The sequence below is a fragment of the Megascapheus bottae genome, chromosome 6 (assembly GCF_031878675.1).
Source record: "Megascapheus bottae isolate mThoBot1 chromosome 6, mThoBot2.hap1, whole genome shotgun sequence".
In the NCBI taxonomy this organism is placed as follows: Eukaryota; Metazoa; Chordata; class Mammalia; order Rodentia; family Geomyidae; genus Megascapheus; species Megascapheus bottae.
The window spans coordinates 70,955,086-70,979,536 of record NC_143514.1 but is presented as its reverse complement, the minus strand read 5'-3'; the positions used below and the strand labels follow the sequence as shown (position 1 = coordinate 70,979,536).

The 24,451-nt window shown below is 44.0% G+C and overlaps 1 protein-coding gene across 2 annotated transcripts in view; it reads left to right on the top strand.

Moving 5' to 3' along the window:
• Kdm1a (lysine demethylase 1A) overlaps nt 1-23,983 on the top strand; it is a 57,281-nt gene extending 33,298 nt beyond the window's left edge. For both annotated transcript variants that reach the window (XM_090335593.1, XM_090335594.1), the window contains 12 exons: nt 1,166-1,260; nt 9,158-9,300; nt 9,634-9,724; nt 11,326-11,460; nt 12,483-12,556; nt 13,589-13,700; nt 18,112-18,244; nt 19,680-19,867; nt 20,139-20,253; nt 21,385-21,512; nt 22,503-22,649; nt 23,523-23,983. In XM_090335593.1, coding sequence (XP_090191719.1) covers nt 1,166-1,260; nt 9,158-9,300; nt 9,634-9,724; nt 11,326-11,460; nt 12,483-12,556; nt 13,589-13,700; nt 18,112-18,244; nt 19,680-19,867; nt 20,139-20,253; nt 21,385-21,512; nt 22,503-22,649; nt 23,523-23,708 — 1,547 coding nt within the window. In that variant the 3' untranslated portion in view covers nt 23,709-23,983. The remainder of the gene's footprint in view (nt 1-1,165; nt 1,261-9,157; nt 9,301-9,633; nt 9,725-11,325; nt 11,461-12,482; nt 12,557-13,588; nt 13,701-18,111; nt 18,245-19,679; nt 19,868-20,138; nt 20,254-21,384; nt 21,513-22,502; nt 22,650-23,522) is intronic.
• The last annotated feature ends 468 nt before the right edge of the window (nt 23,984-24,451 follow it).

The following is a 24,451-nucleotide window of genomic DNA, read 5'->3' as shown; positions in this document are numbered from 1 at the left end:
ATTATGTGTCTTTTTATGTATTGTCTTACATTATTTTTCTTTGAGTGTGTTTTATTAGCTTTAATTCAGCATATCCTAAGTAAAGCTAGGATTAAACTAGGCCTTTCACATCCTAGGTACTTATTGTACTATTGAAGGACATCCCCAACACTTGGTTTTTTGAGATAGCTTAGGCTGGCCTTGAACTTGCTATGTAGCACAGACTGGCCTTAAACTCAAATAAGTTTGTGGGTTTTTTGTTTTTGTTTTTTGCCAATCCTGGGGCTTGAACTCAAGCTAGCATTCTACTACTTGAGCCTAGCACCACTTCTGGCATTTTATGTGGTATTGAGACATGGAACCCAGGGCTTCATGCATGCACTCTCCCACTAAGCCATACTCCCACCCTCACATAAGCATTTTTGTTTCTTTTTTGCTTGTTTGTTTGTTTGTTTTTGCCAGTCCTGGGCTTGAGCTCAGGGCCTGAGCACTGTCCTTGGACTTTCTCAAGGCTAGAGCTCTACCACTTGAGCCTCAGTACCACTTCCGGCTTTTTTCTATGTATATGGTACTGAGGAATCGAACCCAGGTCTTGATGCATGTTAGGCAAACACACTACCGCTAGGCTAAACTTCCAGCCTTGTTTGTTTGTTTGTTTGTTTGTTTGTTTTTTAACAGTCTTACAACTTGATCTCAGGGCCTAGGCACTCTCCTTGAGCTTTCTCTACCACTTGGGCCACAGCACCACTTCCAGGTTTTTCTGGGTGTATGTAATCAAACCCAGGATTTGTGCATGCTGGACAAGCACTCTACCACTCAGTCATGCTCCTGGCCCCAAATGAGTTTTGTTTTGTTTTGTTATTTTGGTCATGGGACTTGAACTCTGCGCCTAGGCACTGTCCCTGAGCTCTTCAGCTCAAGGCTAGCACTCTACCACTTGAGCCACAGTGTCCCTTCTGGTTTTCTGGTGGTGAATTGGAGATGAGTCTCATGTTCTTTAGTGCCCGGGGTGGCTTTGAACCTCCATCCTCAGATCTCAGCCTTCTGAGTAGCTAGGATTACAGGAGTGAACCACCAGTGCCCAGCTGAAATAAGCATTTTTAAATTCTGGGTAAAGATACTTCTACTTTGAAAAATGTTCTTCTCTTTTCACAGGTAAGCTGAATTTAATTGAATTTTTTTATAGGTGGAAATCCTATGGCTGTCGTCAGCAAGCAAGTAAATATGGAACTAGCGAAAATCAAGCAAAAATGCCCACTCTATGAAGCCAATGGACAAGCTGTAAGTTGAAGACTAACAAAGCTTTTCAAAATTTGTTTCAGTTGAATATTTGGCAGTAATATAAGTAATACAAATGGCATAAACTGAGAAATGGTATGACATTTTTTCTGGGTTTCCTAACTCAACACAATATAGGAAAGAATCATTGCATATATAGAAATTTATATGTCCACTTAGGTATTTATCTTTAGATTTGTAATAAAGGCTAACTAAATAGGTAATCTTTTTATTTGGTTGCTTACTGTGGCCACTCCTGAGAGACCTCTGCAATTTAAATGTAATTCTTCATTTCTTTGTATTGTGCTTCCATTGTGTGCTTTAGCTTCACATGCTTTTTATGACTTTGTCTTTGTAGGCTCAAGTTTTGGCTACTAAGTAGCCAAATAGTGGGACTTAAGAAGAGCATGGGCAGCCTAAGAATCTGTTGGTCAAAGGCATAGGCGCTTGTTACAGTTAGTGTGACAGTGGCATAAATGTGGATGGTGTGGTGCAGTGAGTAGTTTAACCACAGTTAGATTGGCTTAGACTACCTAAGCCCTCATTTTGTAGGCCTGACTGAAGATCACAAGTTCATATTAGAAGAAATTTTACCAATTCCAGTTGGTAACTCTACACTGATGATTGTCAGGGATTGTTGAGACACCATTGTTTACTTTAAACTTTACTGAATGTAGAGCAGTCCTTTACTCTCAATAGTAAAGAGAGAACTTGTTTTCCCTAGAAGAGATATTTCCAGAAAAGTGCTTCCTTGGTATTAGATGAACTGTTTGTGACTAGGTCTTACTTTGTAGCTCAAGCTGGCCTCACCTTAGACTCCTTCCTCTTATTTCAGTCAGGATCCACAGGCATTCACCACCAGTCCAGGTAACTTAGGAGGCTGAGGTCTGAGGATTGCAGTTTAAAGCCAGCCCCACCAGGATAGTCTGTGAGACTCGTATTTCCCATTAACTACCAAAAAAACAAAAGTAGCACTGTAGCTCAAAGAATGCTAGCCTAGAGCAAGAAGAGCTCAGGGACAGCACCCTGGTCCAGAGCTCAGCCCCCATGACTGACAAAAGAAAGTTTTGCAGACATTCCTGCCCAGGTTGGCTTTGAGCTACCATCCTCAGATCTCAACTTCCTGAGTATCTAAACTTACCCATTTTGTTACTACAGGAAAACAGTCACTTAGCAAGTATTTTTTGTTGTTGTTCTGTTATTTCAGTCACAAAAATTCTTAAATTATTGTCACTCTTCTCCAGCCCTGCTTGGGCAGTAAGAATATTGAGCTCCTATATTTATGGTTTTTTTTGGTCAGTTGTAGGGCTTGAACTCTGGGCCTGGGCTCTATTCCTGAGCTCTTCAGCTCAAGACTATCACCCTACCCCTGGAGCCACAGCACCACTTCCAGTTTTCTGGTAGTTAATTGGAAATAAGTGTTTCATGGACTTTAGTGCCCTGGCTGGCCTTGAACCTCGATCCTCAGATCTCAGTCTCCTGAGTAGCTAAGATTACAGGTGTGAGCCATCAGTTCCCAGCTCCTGTATTTATTTTTGATAAGAATAGTTTATTTTGGGTCTGGGAGTTTGGCCTAGTGATAGAGAGCTTACCTAGCAAGCACGAAGACCTGGGTTCGATTCCTTGGTAACATGTACATAGAAAAAGCCAGAAGTTCCAAGACATGTGAAAGGGTATCAATGTATGTGAATTAATGCACCTTCTATCTGGCAAATATCATGTAACCCTCTTAGTAATTACAATAAAAATATAAAAAAAAAAAGAATAGTTTATTTTGTAGCTCTGGATGACCAGAACAGGAACTCTTTTATTAAAGAATGGAACAATAGAGAAGAGAAGTTCCAATAACCTGTCCCTATAGTCCTACTTACTCAGGAGTCAGAGATCTGGGGATCCCAGCTTAAAGCCAGCCTGTACAAATATATCCTTAGGATTCTTTTTTTTTTTTTTTTTTGCCAGTTCTGGGGCTTGAACTCAGGGCCTGAGCACTGTCCCTGGGCTTCCTCAAGGCTGGCAGTCTACCACCTGAGCCAGCTTTTTCTGTGTATGTGGTACTGAAGAATCAAATCCAGGTCTTTGTACCCATTAGGCAAGCACTCTACCACCGGGCCACGTTCCTGACCCCAAATCCTGAAGATTATCTCCAATTAACCAGAGTGGAGGGGAGGGATGGCTGTAGTGAGAGCACCAGCCATGAGCAAGATCAAGTCCTGATACGAGCAGCAACAAGAATGATAATGGTAATAATTTAGAGTCGAAAATAACATTAGAGGTGTTAAGAAGATAGAAAAAAATTCTGTGTCGTAAGCCTAAAACAGCTAATAGAGTCAGATGCCAGTGGCTCACACGTGTAATCCTAGCTACTCAGACAGCTGAGATCTGAAGATCACTGTTTGAAGCCAGCCCTTGTAGAAAAGTCTGCATGAGACTCTCCAAAATTGAAAGACTCAAAAATTGGAAGTGGCATTATGGCTCAGATGGTAGATTTCTAGTCTTGAGCATAAAGAAGTTCAGGGATAGCACCCAGGTCCTGGGGTCAAGCCTCACAAAAAAAAAAAACAACAACAAAAAAACCCCAGCTAATATGAGAGTTGCCCATAGATGGACAGGTAATAAAAGTCTAACTTTGGCTATAATTACCTTTAACTGGATAAGGTAAAGGTTAGGAAATGGATAATTTGTATGAGGACCAGTAAAATGGCCAAAAATTTATAGATGGGGCAGATAGGAACTACCTTGACTTATTTTTTTGCATGTAGTTAGTTACCCAGTAATAACTTAGGGGCTCTGGATATATATTTTTTAATTTATTTTAATTTATTATTATTTTTTTTTGCCAGTCCTGGGCTTGAACTCAAGGCCTGAGCACTGTCCTTGGACTTTCTCAAGGCTAGTGCTCTACCACTTGAGCGTCAGCACCACTCTTGGCTTTTTCTCTATGTATGTGGTACCGAGGAGTTGAACCAGGTCTTTGTGCATGCTAGGCAAGCACTCTACCACTAGGCCAAACTCCAGGCCATGATACTTTTTTTTTTTTTTAAATTATAAAAAAGATGTCTTAATCAACTGAAGTGTTCTACATTAGACGGTCTCCAGTCACCTTTGGGGTAGATACTGTTACCAGGTAGATCCAAAGGTTCCATGACTACTTTGAGAAGCTGAGATCTTGATTTCCTCAGTGACAGTGGCTTGTCTGGGCAAGCAAGCTAACACTTGAAGGGGATGGATGCTAGTTCTTTTACAAAGCCCACTGACTATATACTATACATGTACTCAACACCTATCACAACTCTCAAGTTGTTATTTGTGCTCATGTGGAGTAGTGTATAGGTTCTTTGGCACGGGTGTATAATTCTTTTATTGTTTCCACCTTTTGAAGAAACGTCTTCAGTGTCTTTATAGTAGTCTTTCCTCTTTAAAATCATAAATGCTGATCTCTGCTGCTTTTTGGGGTGGGGGGCAGCTCTGGGGCTTGAACTCTGGGTCTAAATGCTGTCTCTGAGCACTTCAGCTCAATGCTAGGTAGGGCTCTACCACTTGAGCCACAGTGTCACTTTGGTTTTCTGGTGGTTAACTGGAGATGAAGTCTCACTGACTTTTATGCCCAGGCTAATCCTGGGCATAATCCTCAGGTCTCAGCCTCCTAAGTAGCTAGGATTACAGGTATAAGCTTCTGGCGCCTGGCTGCTGTTTTTTTTTGTTGTTTTTTTTTTTTACTTTTTATCAGTCATTTGACTTGAACCCACGGCCTAGATATTGTTCCTGAGCTTTTTTACTCAAGGGTAACACTACCACGTTGAGCCACAGCTCCATTTCCAATTTTCTGGTGATTAATTGGAAATAAGCGTCTCATGGACTTTTATGCCTGGGCTAGTGGCTTTGAACCACCGAGGTCCTCAGATCTCAGCCTCCTGAGTAGCTAAGATTACAGGCAGGAGCCACTGGCACCTAGCTCCTTTTTAATTTTCTTGTGGTGTTTTACAGGTTTTTTTGTTTTTTGTTTTGAGACAGTATCTCTTCATGTAACTTGGTTTTGAACTTAAAATCATCCTCCCTCTTCCTCCTGGGTAGTAAAATTAAAGGCATGTGTATGCCACCAAGCTCAGCAGCACCTTTCAAATTCTGAAATCTGATCAATCTCATTACTATTACATGGGTTCAATTCTTTTTTGTTTCTGGAAACTGTATGATGTCTCCCTGAGCATGACCACAGGAGGACAGGCCTGTGTGTCTAGTCCACATATACATATATATAATACCACAAGAAAATTAGAAAGGAGCCAGGCACCAGTGGCTCATGCCTGTAAACCTAGCTACTCAGGAGGCTAAGATCTGAGGATCCCAGTTCAAAGCGAGCCCGGGCACTAAAGTCCGTGAGACATTTGTCTCCAGTTAACCAGCAAAAAATCAGAAGTGTCACTGTAACTCATAGTGGTTGAGCGCTAGCCTTCAGCTGAAGTGCTCAGAGATAAGCGCCCAGGCCCACTAGAGCTCAAGCCCCATGACTGACTCCCAACTCCCCCCCCCCCAAAAAAAAATTAGAAAGGTACTATTTTTACATGATACTTTCATAAAAATAAATGGCCTTTTAAGAGTCGTAACCAGGATCTATTTAAAGTAATACTGTTTTTGTTTGCTTCTTTGAGAGATAGCTCTGTGTTAAAGTACTGCTAATTTGCTGTGGCAAGTTATTACTGTGCTGTAATGTAGATTTTGCCTGTCCTCTAGCCTGGATTGGGATCCTTGTGATGGTTTATTGAGGGTCCTTCTCAGGATGCAGTCTGAGGACCTAAAGTAAAGTGGATAAGTAAAATGAAACCGGTTCCAGCTTGGATTTAGAGATTGCCAATATTCCAGTTCCTAAAGTTGTTCTTCAACTATATGGAAAAGTAACAGGATCTAAGGGTTCTGGCCAAGGGAAAGACATGATGTGGAACACGTAGCAGCAGTCGTCTCCTAGAGTTCTTTTCATTGTCTGCACATGTCAAGTAGAACATTTCAGTTGATTTGTAGGAATAGATTCAAGCTTTAAACATATTAAAAACACATGTTGGGTGTCTCTTGCTCATTATCAAACAAGTAAGTTATCTACCATTTTCTAAATATTCCTGTAATTTTGAATTAAGTTTTAAAGTGATGGAAGAAGAGTCAGGATGGGGAGCTAACATCCCAGTAGTTGCTTACTGAGGCAAAAGATGTCTGGCGCGGGACTACTGGCTGCCTTGCACAGTCTGGTAAAGCTGAGCCTCAGCGTTAATGGGGCATGGAGGTGCAGGCCTGTCCTGGGCTCAGCAGCCACGTGTGGCGCCTCGGTTTGAGTTGTGTTTGATATTCTTGTTACTGTTCTGTGTTTTTCCTTTCTTTCATTGAGTTTTGCTTTGTTCTACACTGCTTCCTGACACTCCTCCCATCCCACCTTTTTTACACTGCCTTTCTTTTGGCCATTTCTACGCTTTGACTTCCCTGTTTTGGTCTCTGTACAGTCTGTCCCTGGTGGTTGCAGCTTCTAAGCTACAGAATGCTTCTGTCATGCTATATGTTTAAAGCCTTGATTTAACTGCTGTCATACAAAACTAAACTTGACGTGGCTGTTGGGCTGTTATTTACAGTTTATTTCTCTCTCTGCTGCACTGGTTAAAAGGACACTGTCAAGGTATTTTTTTCATAATTTTTCAAATCATTTTCTCCTCACTGTTTACAATAACCCATTAAAAGCTTGACACAGTTTCCTTTCAAAGATCCTTCCATCCCACATTCACACTGGTTTGTTGTTGTAGAGTTGCGCCTATATGTTGGGCTGGTGCCATCAGAGTTTTTGTCATCAAAAGCGCATGTAAAACGTCAGTTTTTTTTTTGTTGTTTTTGTTTTTTTTTTTTGTGGGGAGTGTGGGTGGGAAAGTGTAATGAATCAAGCAGCTGCTCAGAAAATAGAGGGAAGAAACAAAAGGTCAATTTGGTCCCTGTAACCTTGACAGTGTCCCTTTAAATATTCCTCTACCACACACCCTAAAACCCCAGTTAGTGAGGCTGAGTGCTGCATACTTTCTTCTATGGATTTCCTCCCCCATGTGACTGTCACCCTAACAGCAAAGATTAAAGCTTGTCTGAAACAAGCAGTTCAGTTGGCACTGAAAGAGCTTTAATCTAGCCCACTTGGATTCCTGTGCACTGTCCCATTCTGCCCTACAGTGGAGGCAGATGTCCAGGCCCTCCTCCCGCTCCAGCTCCAGCATCCTCTTCCTATGCATTCCAGAGGCCACAGACAGAAAGCGCCATTTGTATTCCAGAAACAGTGGTCTTACACATTGTACTGTTTTCAATTTGGATTGCATAACTACATGGATTTTTGTAGCATCATGGCAGGAAGTTACCCTGGAAGTAGAAAAGTTTCTGAGCAAAATCTCAGTTTTTCTGGTTAAATCCATTAAGTTATTGAGGAAGTGATGAGAAAATGAGTGAGATTCCTGATAGACCCTCTTCTACAAGCTCCCGTACATGCATTCAGAGTCATAGAGACATCATCAACAGCTCTCCTTTCAGCCATGGAGTTGACCACAAGGTCCTGGGATCACTCTAATATAAATAGCACTGGGCATCCATAGTCTCATTCTCTGCCTCAGCTCTCCACATAAACCACAAAGTTCCTGGGAGTTTAGATTTCCTTAAGGCTAAAGGTGGCTCTCTAATTCACTATGATAGCATTTTCTCTCATGTGCATTTAGTCTTTTGAACTGAGTGAGGCTTCAAGTGTGATTCTCATTCAGCTGCTTACGGTATCTGCTGTGTTTACAGATGCAGAGCAGGCCTCTTCCCTTTCAGTCTCTTTCCATTTTGTGTTGTATCTGTCATCTCCGAGACTTGTTGCATGATGAGTGAGGGACAGGATAGTGCTTTACTCATCTATTTAGTTGCAAAGACAGAAGTAGAGTTGGGTGCAGATTGGGGGGGGGGGGGCGTTAGGAGGATCTTTCTGTGATGATCTTGTCGACAGTTACTCTAATCATGAAGATTGCTTCTCATCCAGGTTAGTGTTTCATTTTCTTGCCACCAATTTTATGTTGAGTACGAAATGAAATTTCATGTTTTTTGAATCGTGTTTCCCAGCTGACAGAAATTGATGCTTGCCTTACATCAACATTTTCCTTCCCTCATGCTGCCATGAATTCAGCAGGGAGATGGCAAGAAGTTTGCCTTGGGGCCTTAGGAAGTAGTAGTAGCTGAGGGATGGTGTCAACTAACAGGTGACAGGAGAGTGTGGAGCAGCACAGTTTGACCTGGGCCATGGTCTCCCTTCTGTACCTCTGTTCCTCATAGTCTAAGAACCTTTACATTCAACTCTGAAGCTATCAGTGTAAGAAAAAGCAACTCTGCCAGAGTAGTATCTTCACACACATAACAGTGTGTGCTTGTTACTGGCTGTGAAGTCCACTTGCCCTGAACTTCCTTCCTTCTGAAACTCTGTCTTCTTTGGTAGGAGCCACTCACTCAGGCTTCTTTTTCCTATCCTGTCCTTATTCTGAAGGTCCTGAGGTATGTGAGCGAAGTTTTGTTCTCTGGGACTTCTAGTGTGTGTTTGCATGTCAGCTCAGCTCAGTGCATGTCGGCTTAGTGCACCTCGTGCTCCATGTAGCTTCAATTAGCACCAGTGAATTGTGTGGGTGTTACCACAAGTGGAGCCTCAGCTCTGCGGGAGAAAAGGGAGCAATCAGGGCTAAAGCATTCCATATCTCATTTAAATGGACTTAACCACTTCATAGAAAAGAAAACCAGATCATTGTCCTCAAAGGTTTTCTCTTTGAGATGCATATTTTGACTTCTTAAAACCGCAGAGCATTCATGTCTTCATGGATGGCTGTGCTTAGTTTTATAAGGACCAACTCTGCTATACTTGGATTTTCAGGTTCCTAAAGAAAAAGATGAAATGGTAGAGCAAGAATTTAACCGGTTGCTAGAAGCCACATCTTACCTTAGTCATCAGCTAGACTTCAATGTCCTCAATAATAAACCTGTGTCCCTGGGCCAGGCGCTGGAAGTTGTCATTCAGTAAGTACTCTTTGCTCATCATACGGTGAAATCCCTTTACAGATTTGCTATTTAAGTTTTTCTATAAATCTTGTTTGAACTAGTTTCTACTTAATTTCATATGAAAGTGTTTAAAAAGGAAATACATTTAAAATTATTACAGGATTCTTGACAGTTCCTTTCAATTCTAAAATCCACTGCATTTATGACATTATTATTGTATTTCACATTGCCTAGAGAACAGTTTACTACCAGCTAACTTCTGTGTTCCCATGCTTCTTTGTGCCTTGATGCCCTTGAATGTGTTTGCTGCTGAGCTGACTCTAGCTGATGTGTATATGTTGTCTCTTGTAGATTACAAGAAAAGCATGTGAAAGATGAGCAGATTGAACACTGGAAAAAGATAGTTAAAACTCAGGAAGAGCTGAAAGAACTTCTTAATAAGGTGCAATTTTATACATTCATAGCTAAAGAAACTTCAAATAGGAAAAGTCTCTTAATTTAGAAATGTTAAAAGCATGGCTTGTTTTTGTCTCCACAAGGAAGACTGCATACCTGGGTTTAATTATACTTAAAGTGATAACCAGTATTGCTAGAGGAAATTGAGCTTTCCTCCATCTGGCTAGCTGCCTCATTGCAGTCTTCCGAATTCTAGAGTTGAATAAAGATCAATTCTGTTGGGGGCCAAGTACTCAAGGATGAAGACTAACAAATCAGATCCAGTTTTTGCTGTAATGGTTTCTCTTTGAGAATTTTAATTATATATATTATTCAACATTGCCACCCCTCTTTCTCAGCTGAGGACCCTTGTCTACTACCAACCCCAGTTTAGAGTAGTTCAGAGGACTTGCTGCAACCTTTGGGTGTGCCTTGTGCTTGCCTTACCCTCTCTTCACCCTGTCAAGTGCAGGTGCAGCTCGCCCTCTGCGTGGACTGTGGTGGCGATGAGTGAGGGAAGGAAGGGCTAGAGGACCACCACTGATGGGACAGACAAGAATTTCTTCTCAAAAGAAGTTTCTATTCAATTGATGGTAGACTGTTTTTCTTGGAAGCATGAACTCAAGCCAGGTGCCAGTGGCTCACACCTAGCTACTCAAGAGGCTGAGATCTGAAGACCATGGTTCCAAAGCCAGTCAGTGATGATGTGGCACAAACTGGTAGTATGCTAGCCTTGCATAAAAAGAGCTCAGGGATAAGACAGATCCTGAGTTCAAGCCCCACAACAACAACAGTAACAGAAGCCACAAAATTCTATTTCAGTACTTTTTATTTTCCACATTAAAAAACAATATGTGAGGTAGGCCCCAGTGACTCACCTATTAGCTTACAGAGGAGGCCAAGATTGGCAGAAAAGTCTATGAGAGTCATCTCCAGTAAAGCACCAAAAAGCCCAAGGTGGAGCTGTGACTCAAGTGGTAGAGTGCCAGACTTTAAAAAATCTCTGAGTTCAAATCCCACAACATACACATACACGCACATGAAAAAAACGAACCTGTGTTTGACAAACAATGTGGCAAAACCTTCTTACCCTCTCCATGTTACCACTGTGGTTATCCCAGTCTCGTCACAGCCTGTTGGTTTAGTTCTGTTGATTGGGCTTGACTTGCTATGCCATCATTACACTTTGGCTTCAGTGCCATATTTGGTCATCAGAGCTTCACAGGATGTCTACTGGTATCTAGTTTTAGATTTCAGCCCACAGTTTTTGGCCCACAGTAAGCCAGAACATCATAGCAGCAAAAGTATATGGAAGAGGCTCTTCTTGTCATGGAAGACAGACGAACACATAGACTTAACTATTTATACACACACACACACACACACACACACACACACACACACACACACACAAATTTTTAATAAATACTCCTACACTTTCAGAAGTGCTTTCATTCCTATTTGTTTCTTGTGATGTATAATAGGTATTGATATTTCTAAGGACTTCATTCAGTATTTTAGGGGAGGAGCCAAAGGCAAGAGTGTGTGTTATTTGGGAACAAACCCCATTGCTATTTGGAGTAGTAACTTTGCACTTTGCCCTCTTAGATGGTAAATTTGAAAGAGAAAATAAAAGAACTCCATCAGCAATATAAAGAAGCATCTGAAGTGAAACCACCCAGAGATATCACTGCCGAGTTCCTGGTGAAAAGCAAGCACCGGGACCTGACCGCCCTGTGCAAGGTGCGCTATGACACACACACACACACACACACACGCTATGACACACACACGCTATGACACACACACACACACACACACACACACACACACACACACACCTGGTTTCACTTGGTACCACCCAGTCACAGGGGCCAAGAGGGTGACTTTCCCCTTCACCAGGGACTTGAGAGCTGCTTTTTCAGAGAACTTTTACCATTACAGTTGGGAATAATAGTAATGAATATAAAGTCATTTGAAGTCAAGCTGGCTTCAGTCTCTTATTGCCTCCTATCTCTGTGAACTTGGACTCCTTAATTATTTCACCCATCACAAATTAGACATTAATAATAGAAACCTAACTTGTAAACTAGTTGTGAAGCTTAAATAAAACTCTTGTCTTGCCAGGCGCAGTGGCTCACACCTGTAATCCTAGTTATTCAGGAGGCTGAGATCTGAGGATCAAGGTTCAAAGCCAGCCCGGGCACAAAAGGACCTGAGACTCTTATCTCCAATTAATCTCTAAAAAAGGGAAATGGGGCTTGGATCAAGGATAGGGCAGTAGCCTTGCACTGAAAAGCTCAGGGACAGCACCAGGCCCAGGGATAGGGCTGTAGCCTTGAATTGAAGAGCTCAGGGACAGTGCCCAGTCTGAATTCAAGCTCCATGACCCACAAAAGATTAATTAATAAAATAAAATAAAATTCTGTCTCTTAAGTTGCTTATTCTAGCACTTGAGCCATGATGAAAGCTTCAAAAATGGTAATTATTTTTTATCTCTGCTTTGAGGCACACTATTAGTATGTGTGTCCTTTAATTTCACCTTTGTATGGTAAAACCTCCCTCCTCTCGCTCCTTATCCCAGGCTTATAACTTGTCACCAGGATAGGAATCTCAGCTCTAGCCCAGCCTTAAAATGAGCTGCACTTTCCATGGCAGCTAATCAGCAAAGATGGCTCAAGTCTTTATACCTTTTAGATAATAAACCACATAGATAATCTCATCTTTTGGAATAAATTAATTCTTAATTTTTAAAATCTTACCAGGAATATGATGAGTTAGCTGAAACCCAAGGAAAGCTAGAAGAAAAACTTCAAGAATTGGAAGCCAATCCCCCAAGGTATGGAAAACTGAAGAGAGATATTTTTGTTCTTTTTAGTTTAATTTAATGGAAGATTATAAAACACCTTTATTTATAGTCAGTGAGTATATTTAAATTGTTTAGTGAATGGAAAATATCTGTGAGCATAGGGCTGTCAGGTTTATTAATCCTCTACTCTTGTGTTTTAATATGTAAGTGGATCCTTGATAGCTATACAGATGGTCTTTGAAAAGATAGTCCTTCTCCATAGGATTTGATTTTTGGGTAAGGATACAACAGATGGAAATTGTCTTCTTTAAGTGTGGTTTTTAAAAAAATGCTTTTGCTTTAAATATTCCTAATTCTTGGGACTGGAAACATACTCTGTTCGTTGGAGTAGAGAAGATAAAACTGATGTTCTATGTGTATCTGCTTTTCATTCTGTCATCAGAGATATTGCTCCTCCTTGTAATTAAGTCTTCACTTTATTTAAAATAGAAAACAGGCCATGGTGTTGAGCTCATATTGGTAGAACACTGGCCTTAAGTGCCCCAGCCCTGAGTTCAAGCCCTATAACCAACAGACAAAATGGAAGACAGACTTTTACAGTAGCTTTTATAATGCAAAAAGACTTAGTATGAAGATTTTTTGTTTAAGTTTTCAACAAAAGACTCCCCACTATAGCTTGCTTCTCTAAGGTAAGGTCGGCACTGCTCTAGGCACTAGGCAAGAAACAGGTTTGTTCACGTAAGGTATAGTCCTTATTATGCCTGACTTGCATTCTAGTGTACCAGCTCATTGAGAATAGCAGTAGGGCCAGGAGTTTGGCCTCGTGGTTAAAGTGCTTGCCTAGCATGCACAAAGACCCGGGTTCGATTCCTCGGTACCACATACATACCAAAAAACCGGAAGTGGTGCTGAGGCTCAAGTGGTAGAGCTCTAGCCTTGAGAAAGTCCAAGGACAGTGCTCAGGCCCTGAGCTCAAGCCCAGGACGACTGGCAAAAAAAAAAAAAGAGAATAGCAGTGATGTTTTTTGTTAACCTTGTACTTTCTTATTCTTATTTTTTCAGTGATGTGTATCTCTCATCAAGAGACAGACAAATACTTGATTGGCATTTTGCAAATCTTGAATTCGCTAATGCCACACCTCTTTCTACTCTCTCCCTCAAACATTGGGATCAGGTAAAATGCCTTTATCAGGTCATATCCGTGAAAGCTATTAAGAAAATTTTGTATATGTAGGTATGCCTGCATGTTGTTAGAAGATACTATCAATTTTAAGCAAACAGTTCAGTGCTGTACCACACTTAGTCATGGGCCACTACTGGAACTAAGACACAGCATTCCCAGCATCCTGAAGTTTTCTCTTTCTCCTTTGCAGTGAGTCTCTTATGCTTTGGCACTATAATTTTGTTCATTCTGCAGTCATATTATTGATTGAACTGTACATTATGTAGCCTTTTGTATGTGACTCACTCACCACCAAGTTGCCAGCAGATATATCAGTCGGTCCCTTGTAGATTGTTTATCCATTTGCTGGTATGGAGTAAATAGACAAATAACCAGCTCTAGGGTTTTTTTTTTTAAGCTATTATTGAAATTGCTAGAATGTTTATTCTTAATGTTCACCTTAGAGTAGAATTGCTAGACTTTCTGGGGAGTAGATTTTAAACCACACTTATTTGCATCACTTCTCTTCCAAATGCGGTAGTAAAATATTCGCTATTCCGCGGGTGGGGCAGGGTGATGTCTCTCATATTCTTAATGCTCTGTGGAAATGTCTGTTCACACTTTTTTCCCCATTAAAAAAAAAAAATCTGGTTATAGCTGAGCACCAATGACTGGCCTGTAATCCTAGCTGTTCTGCAGACTGAGATTTAAGGATAGAGGCTCAAAGCCAGCCAGAATAGGAAAGTCCATGAGACTTATCTCCATTTAGCCACCAGAAAACAGGGAGTGAAGTTGTGCCTCAAAGTGGTAGAGCTCTCTAACTCTGAACAGAGTTCAGGGACAGTGCCCAGGCCCTGAGTTTGAGCACCATGACTGGGGGGGGGGAGCTTGGAGCCCAATTGGAGACCCACTGTGTGCCAGTGATGCATACCTATAACCCTAGCTACTCAGGAGGCTATGATCTGAGGATCAAGGTTCAAAGCCAGCCAGGGTAGAAAAGTCCTGTGAAACTCCTATCGACAATAATGCCCCCCACCAAAAAAAATTTACTTTGCAGTCTTCTGCTTGTTTTTTTCTCTTTCTTCCTTTCTGACAGCTGTAGGGCTTGAACTCCAGGCGTGAGCACTGTCCCTGAGCTCTTTAGCTCAAAGCTGGTACTCCACCACGTGAGCCACAGCGCCACTTCCGCTTTCTGGTGGTTAATTGGAGATACGGTCTCACAGACTTTCCTGCCTGGGCTGGCTTTGAACCACAGTCCTCAGATCTCAGCCTAGTAGCTAGGATTACAGGCCTGAGCCATTGGCTCCCAGCTATTTTGGATTTTTTATTCATCATTATCACTTATTATTATTTATTTGGTGGTTCTAGGATTGATCATAGGGCCTTGAGCACACTGAATGCAAACTACCACTAAGTTACAACTTCAGCTCTATGCTTATGCTGTCTTTCTTATTTGTTTGTTTGTTTGTTTATGGTGGGTCATGGGGCTTGAACTCAGCCTGGACACTGTCCCTGAGCTCTTCAACTCAAGGCTATCACCCTACCCTTGAGCCAAGCCCCCCTTCCTGTTTTCTAGAGGTTAACTGAAGATAAGAGTCTCAGGTCCTTTTGTGCTGCAATGGCTTTGAACCTTGATCCTCAGATCTGAGCCTCCTGAGTAGCTGGGTTTACAGGTGTGAGCCACCGCACCCACCCACACCCAGCTATGCTTCTTTTATCCTAAAAATCACTTGTCTTATCTGTGGTCAAAAAGATTTTCTCCCATAAGCTTTGTGAGTGTAGTCTTAGCTGCAGGTCTTTAATCCATTGTGAGTGATTTCTCTGTGTAACTAGAGGTGAGTTAGTGTCCATCTTTCTCCATTCCAGCACAGTGACTTCCTTTGTCTTCCTCTGGCCTTGTAAATGTGAGTCTATAGTTAAACTCTGAAACAGCACCCATACCCTGACATCCACAACTTTGTTCCTTACTGAAATGGTTTTTTGTTTTTTTTTTTTTTTGCCAGTCCTGGGCTTGAGCTCAGGGCCTGAGCACTGTCCTTGGGCTTTCTCAAGGCTAGCACTCTACCACTTGAGCCTCAGCACCACTTCCGGCTTTTTTCTATGTATGTGGTACCAAGGAATTGAACCCGGGTCTTCGTGCATGCAAGGCAAGCACTTTAACCACTAGGCCAAATTCCCGGCCCTGAAATGGTTTTTTGTTTCCAGTATCTTTAGGTCTTTTGTATTTTCACACAAAACAAATTAAAGTTACCTTGTCAATTAAAAAAAAACTTTCTGGGTTTCTTATTCAGATATTAATGTGTGTGTGTGTATTTATATATATATATATATATATATTTGCCAAATTCATTATTGAGTCTTGTAATCTATGAGTGTGCTACACTTCTCCATCTGGCTTTTGTTTAACAATATTCTTGAGAGTTGCTGATGTGCTGGACTTTATGTTAAATATGCTTTCAGTATAAATTTTTTTGGAGGTCCTGAGGCTATGAACAGAAAAGCCCATGAGATTTATCTCCATTTAACTAGCATAAAACTAGACTCAGGTGTGGTTCAAGCGGTAGAGTTACAGTTGAGCAATGTGAGGTCCTGAGGTGAAACTCCTGGTTCTAGCAAGAAAAAAAATTTTTCTTTATATAGAAAAACTGACAGTGCCAGGAGGTTAACCTAGTGGTAGAGCCCTTGCCTAGCATGCATGAAGACCCAGGGTCAATTCCTCAGTACCACACACACAGAAAAAGCCGGATGTGGCTGCGGTTCAAGTGGTAGAACTCTAGCCTTGAAAAAACCCAAGGACAGTGCTTAGGCCCTGAGTTCAAGTCCCAGGACTGACAAAAAAAAAATCATGGTAAATTCCAATGAATGAGTTAGTATGATTTGGGGGCGGGGAAGGAGGTGTATTCAGTCCTTCCAGTCCAGATGTTTCTTTCATTATCTGAATTATCTTGAGCCTCCCTATAATTCTGGGTTGCTTTCACCTAGTTAGTTTAATATTGGAAATCTTCAACTTCAGAATCTGTAAATTTAAATAAGTATAGATTTTGCTTGGGTCCTGGAACGTGGCCTAGTGGAAGAGTGCTGGCCTAGCATGCACAAAGTCCTGGGTTTGATTCCTCCATACCACTTACACAGAAAAAGCCAGAAGTAGTGCTGTGGCTCAAGTAGCAGAGTGCTAGCCTTGAGCAGAAAGTTTCCATGGACAGTGCCCAGGCCCTGAGTTCAAGCTCCAGGAGTGGTGGGAGGGAGGGAGGGAGGGAGGGAGGGAGGGAGGGAGGGAGGAAGGAAGGAAGGAAGGAAGGAAGGAAGGAAGGAAGGCAGGCAGGCAGGCAGGCAGGCAGGCAGGCAGGCAGGCAGGCGTGAGTTTAATGCTTTCTGATCATCCGTGTTTCCACACCCCTCCCCTAAGCAGCATGAATTTATATGGTACTATGCTCATGGGAACTTGAGGGAAGACAGAAGTCCTTTATAATCCCACTTCCCATAGATAAGCAACTATAGTTGAGTTGTGAATGACTTTTTTTTTTTTTTTGCCAGTCCTGGGGCTTGAGCTCAGGGCCTGAGCACTGTCCTTGGGCTTTTCCTCACAGCTAGGGCTCTACCACTTGAGCCTCAGCACCTTTTCTGTTTTTTTCTATGTATGTGGTACCGAGGAATCGAACCTGGGTCTTCATGCATGTTAGACGAACATTCTACCACTAGACCAAACTCCTGGTCTAAATAACTATTTTTTAGTTACTGCTTTAAAATATTGACTCTGTACAAGCTTATTTTTTGTTTGTTTGTTTGTGGACAGTTGTGGGACTTGAACTCTGGGCCTCGGTGTTGTCCCTGAGCTCTTCAGATCAAGGCTATTGCCTTACCCCTACAACTCCACTTCCAAACTTGGGTTTTTTTGTTTGTTTTGGTGGAATTAATGTTTGAACTCAAGGCCTGAAACTTCCTGCTGCTGAGCCACACTTCTGGCTTTTTTTTCCTTTTTGGAGCTTACGCTCAGGCCCTCATTTTTGCAGGTTATTGGGAAGATAGAGCCTGTTATACTTCAAACTGAGATCCTCAAGAATATAGCCTAAATTTTTAGCTAGGATTGTAGGGTTGAGCCGCCCATGTCTGTCAGCCCTGATTGTTTTTGAGAAGTCTTCCTGCCTGGACCTGGGCCTAGTTTATACTTATAAAGTAAGCAACGCCTCCCATTGTACCTAGGATTGAGGATGCCATCATTTCCAACTCTGGGCCAAGAAGGGGTCTTGAAAACTCAGTGTTTAGACTTTCCTGAAACCACAGCCCATATCTCATTCTCCTAAATAGCTAGGGCTGCAGGCGTGCATTATCAGCTCCCAGAAAACGTGGATTTTCCAGCAGTCCTAGAACCCAGTGCAGACTGCATAGATGAATGTGGAAATGGACACTTTTCTTTCCTTGTTAGGATGACGACTTTGAATTTACTGGCAGCCACCTGACAGTGAGGAATGGGTACTCGTGTGTGCCCGTGGCTTTGGCCGAGGGCCTGGATATTAAGCTGAACACAGCAGTTCGACAGGTCCGCTACACCGCCTCAGGTATGTGGCCACTGCCCAGGTAAGGCACAGACCCTGCCCTCAGTCTCCATGGCTGCAGCAAGTCTATAGCCCCTTGTCACACGTTAGATGAACCATGGTTCCTAAGTGGAGAGATTGGGCTTGTGGAGGTTTTACAAATGAAAAATGTAAAGCTTTAGTGTTTTCAACCTGTGTGTGTAGTAGTAGTATGAGGTTAAAATAACAGCCAGTGAGTTCGGGCCTAGTTTTGCTAAGTGTACTCATAAATCCCAGGATTTAGGGTCCTTTTCCTCCCCCCCCTCCCCAATAATCCTCCATCAGCCTCTTCGGGTGTGTTCTGGTTTTTTCTTCAGAGGGACACTTGAGGTTGGTTCCTAGTTCTGGAGCAGTCTGCTAGTAGTTGATTGCAACCAGGATAGCTCTGTCCTTACCACCACTTTCGGGAGTTGGGAGAAGCTGTGGTCAGATCACTAGGATGTATAGTTTTGAACTCATGAAGATGGCTGGTCACTTCCCCCACTGATTCTTGGACTACCAGGCATGGGGGCAGAGGTGCCAACCTGAATCTGCAGCCCCTTCTGTAGAGTTGCCACCACCACTGAAGCAGTTTGCCATTTAGTCTTCTCAGCAAAGGCAGCCCGTGGTGATGGTGTGAAAGCAGGCAGTGGAGCACAGGGAGGGTAGCGGGGTCATGTCCCCAAGTTCTGCAGCCACCGGAAATGGCCATGTACCGAGCTCTCACGCCTCACAAAAGTTTATGTTGTATGTATTACATGCGATGACATCAGCATTCATTTGAGGTTAAATCAGTGCCATTCACTTCTGAGGCCAGCCTTGAGCTCACCAACAAGCTTAGCCCCCAGTGCATTCTCAAGAAGAGGGGCTGTGCACGTGTGGTCTGCACCAGCCCCCGGACCCGTTCTTGTGATCCTTGTGCAGCTAGTCTGTGGGCAGGCGCTGGTTCATTCCGGATGGCACTTCACTCTTGACCTTGTTGTAAGTTACTTAACTCCTGGGGAGCAGCAAGGACTCAGCACACTATGGCCTTTGACCTTGCCATTGTAACCTGCAGCTCTACCCCCAGCTGTCCTGATTTTTCCTTGTGGGGGAGAAGGGGGACAATCCTGAAGCTTTAACTGAGCACTATCCCTGAGCGTTGTGCTCGAGGCGAACACTCTGTCACTTGAACCACAGCTCAGCTTTTAGGTCATTAGAGATGAGTCTCACAGACTTTCCTGCCCAGTCTGGCTTCAAACCATGATTCTCAGATCTCCTGAGTAGCTAGGATGACAGACGAGCGCCCAGACTGCTTTCTTACCCGGGAGGAAAGTAGTGCTTCACTCAGAGATCCAGACATAACCCGGTGGAAGTGGTGGAAATGGCTGTCGACCCATGCGCTTGGCCCCCTTATTCCACCCGCAGCACCAATTGAGTTTCTTCCCACCACCCTCTCCAGGATGTGAAGTGATCGCTGTGAATACACGCTCCACCAGTCAAACCTTTATTTATAAGTGTGACGCGGTGCTCTGTACCCTCCCCCTGGGTGTGTTGAAGCAGCAGCCACCAGCTGTTCAGTTTGTGCCTCCTCTTCCCGAGTGGAAAACGTCTGCAGTCCAAAGGATGGGATTTGGCAACCTTAACAAGGTGATGTGCTCTAGGCTCTCCCCCTGTCCTCACTCACAGCCCCGTGTCGCCTCGTGTAGCCGTGCTTGCCTGTGCTCCCGGCAGTCTAGGATGCTCAAACATACTCACTTAAAAAAACCCAAACCTGCAAGAGCGTAGGTCAAGACTGTCATCCTGAAGAAGGCATTGGTACTAGAAATTCCCGGGCTGTATCAGAAGTGGTGGTGGTGGCAGTCTGAGGAGCTGTGGTATCTGAGACCGGGCACCACTCACGCCCCCCCTCCTCCTGCAGGTGGTGCTGTGCTTTGACCGGGTGTTCTGGGATCCAAGCGTTAATCTGTTCGGGCATGTTGGCAGCACCACTGCCAGCAGGGGCGAGCTCTTTCTCTTCTGGAACTTGTACAAAGGTAACTACTTCCTAGTGTCCTGTTCCTTTCAGGAACGTAAGAGGACGAGCTAGAGTTTTCTCAAGCATGTGTATCTTGATTTTTCATTCACTCAGTGGCAATTTCCAAAATCTCTGCCGTGTCGAGCGCACACACAGAAAGAATTCACATGCTGGAGGGACAGGCTAAGGGAGGCTTCCTAGAAGGAACTGTCACTTCTGTCACTTCTCTTGTTCATTTATTTTCTTATCATTGGACTGCTCTTAACTATATCCCGCCTCACTTGAAGAAAAGCATGCAACACGGATACTGCACTGACAGCCAGGGCCACGCGCGACACAAGCACAAGGCCACATGGCTGCCTCCCCCAGGTTCCCTGTCATTCCTGCACGGTACAGACTCTGACGCTGGGCTGTTCTCCATCCAGGCCCAGAGGTCTTGGTAGTGCCAGCCTTGTGTCCCACACCTGCTTTCTCTCTGCCCACTCCCCAGCTCCCAGCATACTGTGTCCTCAAATCCTAGGCTGTGCCTGCTGCATTCCACCTCAAGGCCTCTGCAACTACTGTGGCCTGGACCCACACACTTTCCTTCACTTTTCCCAACTTGTCTCACTCTTGTTAGCTTTAAGATCTTGGCACTGAATTGTCCGTGTTTGAAAGTGACCTTTCAGGACATGGACCTTATGTTTAAAATTCTAGTTGCCCTTAAAAAAAATAAAAATCGGTCATAAGGCTTGAATTGAGGGCTTGGGCTCTATCCCTGAGCTTTTGGGCTCAAGGCTAATACTCTACTGCTGTGAGCCACAGCTCTACTTCTGGTTTTCTGGTGGTTAATTGGAGATAAAGAGACTCACAGACTTTCCTACCCAGACTGGCTTCAAACTACAATCCTTGGATAACCTCCTGAGTGTCTAGGATTGCAGACATGAGCCACCAGCACCTGCTGCCAGTTACCTTTCGTTGGGGAGTGCCATATTCTGTGACATTCGTTGCAAGCAGTGCATTGCCTGTGTGCCACACCTCATCATTCAGGCTGTTCCTGGGAGGGTTCGGAAACCACTTTATTTCCACCATTTGTCAGATGTCATGAGACTGAGATAGGCTCAGCAGAGAAGTCAGGAGAGAAACCCTGGATTATCCTTTGTCTCCCCAGCTCCCATCCTGTTAGCCCTGGTGGCAGGAGAAGCTGCTGGCATCATGGAGAACATAAGCGATGATGTAATCGTTGGCCGGTGCCTGGCCATTCTCAAAGGGATTTTTGGTAGCAGCGCCGTGCCCCAGGTAAGCGGGGGGCACAGGCATGGACCAGGCTTCTTACTAATCCAGTGTTTGGCTTATTTGATGTGTTTGCAGCCTGAGTTCTTGGTCAGAACAAGAACAGAATTTTGTTTAAAACTAGTGCCCTCCAGTGTGGTGGAGCACGCCCACAAGCCCTGGCTGACTCCAGGGAGGGGAGGAGACTACCTGAACAAACAAGGGCTAGCGAGGGCCTGCGAGACCTTGAGGTCAAACTCTGTCCTCCAGGCAGGGTCTGGACCAGGGCTGCACTTCTCTATCAAGTTACCCCTTCTTTTTTTTGTGCGTCATGGGGCTTGAACTCGGCCTGGGTGCTGTCTGAGCTCTTCAGCTCAAAGCTACCACCCTACCCTTGAGCCAAGCCCCACTTCCCGTTTTCTAGAGGTCAATTGGAGATAAAGAGTCTCTGGTCCTGAATTTGAACCTTGATCCTCAGATCTCAGCCTCCTAAGTAGCTAGGATTACAGGTGTGCGCCACTGTGGCCAGCACCTGCCCTTTCAGACAGTGGCCAGACGCCAGCAAAAAGCTCTAAAGTCAGTTTTTTTTGTTGTTGTTGTTTTGTTTTTGTTTTTCTTCTCAGGGCCTGAGCACTGTCCTTGGGCTTTCTCAAGGCTAGAGCTCTGCCACTTGAGCCTCAGCACCACTTCCGGCTTTTTTTTCTATGTATGTGGTACTGAGGAATCTAACACGGGTCTTGGTGCATGCTAGGCAAGCACTCTACCACTAGGCCAAACTCCCATCCCTGAAGTCAGTTTTTTAAGTCCTTTAGTTCCTTCGAAAGGAGACATCAATGTTCCATATGAATATATAAGAGCTGCTGTCAAGCAGGCTGGAGTGAACTGTCAAGAAGGCAGCCTGGCGGGCCTGCTCGCCTTCTTGGGAAAGCAGCAGCATCCATCACCTGGCCCCAGTGCTCCTGTCTACGCTGTCCTGCCTGGTGTCAGTGATGACTTCATTCTTGGTCTTTCCTTCAGCCCAAGGAAACGGTGGTGTCTCGTTGGCGTGCTGATCCCTGGGCCCGGGGCTCCTATTCCTACGTTGCTGCAGGATCGTCTGGAAATGACTATGATTTAATGGCTCAGCCAATCACTCCTGGCCCCTCAATTCCAGGCGCCCCACAGGTGAGAAACGAGAAAGCCGTCTGGGCCTATTTGGAAATTATTTTTTTAGATCTGGGTCATTCTATCATTAGATTCCCAGATAAATAACCCAAGAGTAGAGAGGAGCCTTATTGACATTCTGCCATAGCTTTGTAAGTCTTGACCGTCTAAACTCACAAGTCACAAGTGGCCAGGGTGTGCTCTGCTCCCAGCTAGCTGTCGTGGGTCTTTATCTAGACTATGCCAAGAGTGAATGGGTGGAGTGGATCCCTGGTCACAGTAGCTTGCTATCTTCTCCCTCCCCTCTCCAGTGAGGTACTACTGCATGCGGCAAAGAAAAGTCTAGAATTTGAGACCAGTAAACTGGTGAATCAGGACTGGTGTAGGGTTTTGTTTTTTTGTTTTTTTTTAATTTTTTTGGTGTGTCCTGAGGCTTGAACTCTGGGCCTGGGCACTGTCCCTGAGCTCTTCAGCTCAAGGCTACCACCCTACCCCTTGAGCCACAGCTCCACTTCCCATTTTCTTGTGATTAATTGGAGGTAGTCTCAGGTCTTTTGTGCCAGGGCTAGCTTTGAACCTTGATCCTTTGACCTCAGCCTCCTGAGTAGCTAGGATTACAGGTGTGAGCCACCGCACCCGCTCTCGTGCACTTCTTGAACGAAGGGTGGGCTTCATTCATCGTCAATTTGAGGAAAACGCTTTCTGGTGAGGTGTTGTAGAAGGTAGAAAAGGTAAAGAGGACGAGGGAGAAGTCCTTCGGGAGTCAACGGGAATTGCTGACTGAATCAATAATAAGCTGAGGGCACAGCTCAAAGGGTCGAGAGGAGGATGGGCAAGTCCCAGTATTGTGAAAAACACAACAACCTGTTGATTTCCTCTCCTTTCCTAAAATAGCCCATCCCACGACTCTTCTTTGCGGGAGAACATACGATCCGGAACTACCCAGCCACAGTCCACGGTGCTCTCCTGAGTGGGCTTCGTGAAGCAGGAAGGATTGCAGACCAGTTTTTAGGAGCCATGTACACCCTGCCTCGCCAGGCCACGCCGGGCGTCCCTGCACAGCAGTCCCCTAGCATGTGAAGCAAATGAGTTGGAGGGATGAGGCCTGTGTGTTCTGCCACTTACACAAAGCTCTTAGCAATACTAGATCCCGTGGAGAAACTGCCCAGACCTGGCGTGGGGCTCCCCGCAGCTCAGGTTCCTTTGATGGCTGCATAGGGAAGAGTGTGTCCATTCTGTTCATAAAGACGGAGGCAAGCAAATTCTTTGAGGTATCTTAAGTCTCCTGATGTTTGGTGGTTTGTCTTTTTTTTTTTAATATATATTTTGAGATTAAAACTTCCTATAAAATGTCATTTTCTTTGGGTTGAGTAGTCACTTCTTTGGAAATGCAAGTTTTATCTCATAACAATAGTAATATGCACATCTTCTCCAAGCTTACAAAAAAAAAAAAAATTGGAGCTTAGCTCTGACTCCCTGGTTTGACTTCTCCACGGAGAGCAACCTGTGTCACAAGTGCACCAGGAAACTTTGTTTTCGAGATAAAACAGAACTCAAGCCAAGCGCTGGTATCCTGTAATTCTAGCTACTCAGGAAGATCCTGCTTCAGTTAGTTACCAGAAAACCATAAGTGGTGCTGCGATTCAAATAGGTAGAGCGCTAGCTTTGAACAAGAGCTCAGGAACAGTGCCCAAGCCCAAACCCCATGACCCACAGGGGAAAAAAAAAATTCTGGGGTCCAGGAGCGTGGCCTGGTGGTAGAGTGCTTGCCTAGCCCTGGGTTTTACTTCCTAGGTACTACACACACAGAAAAAATCTGAACC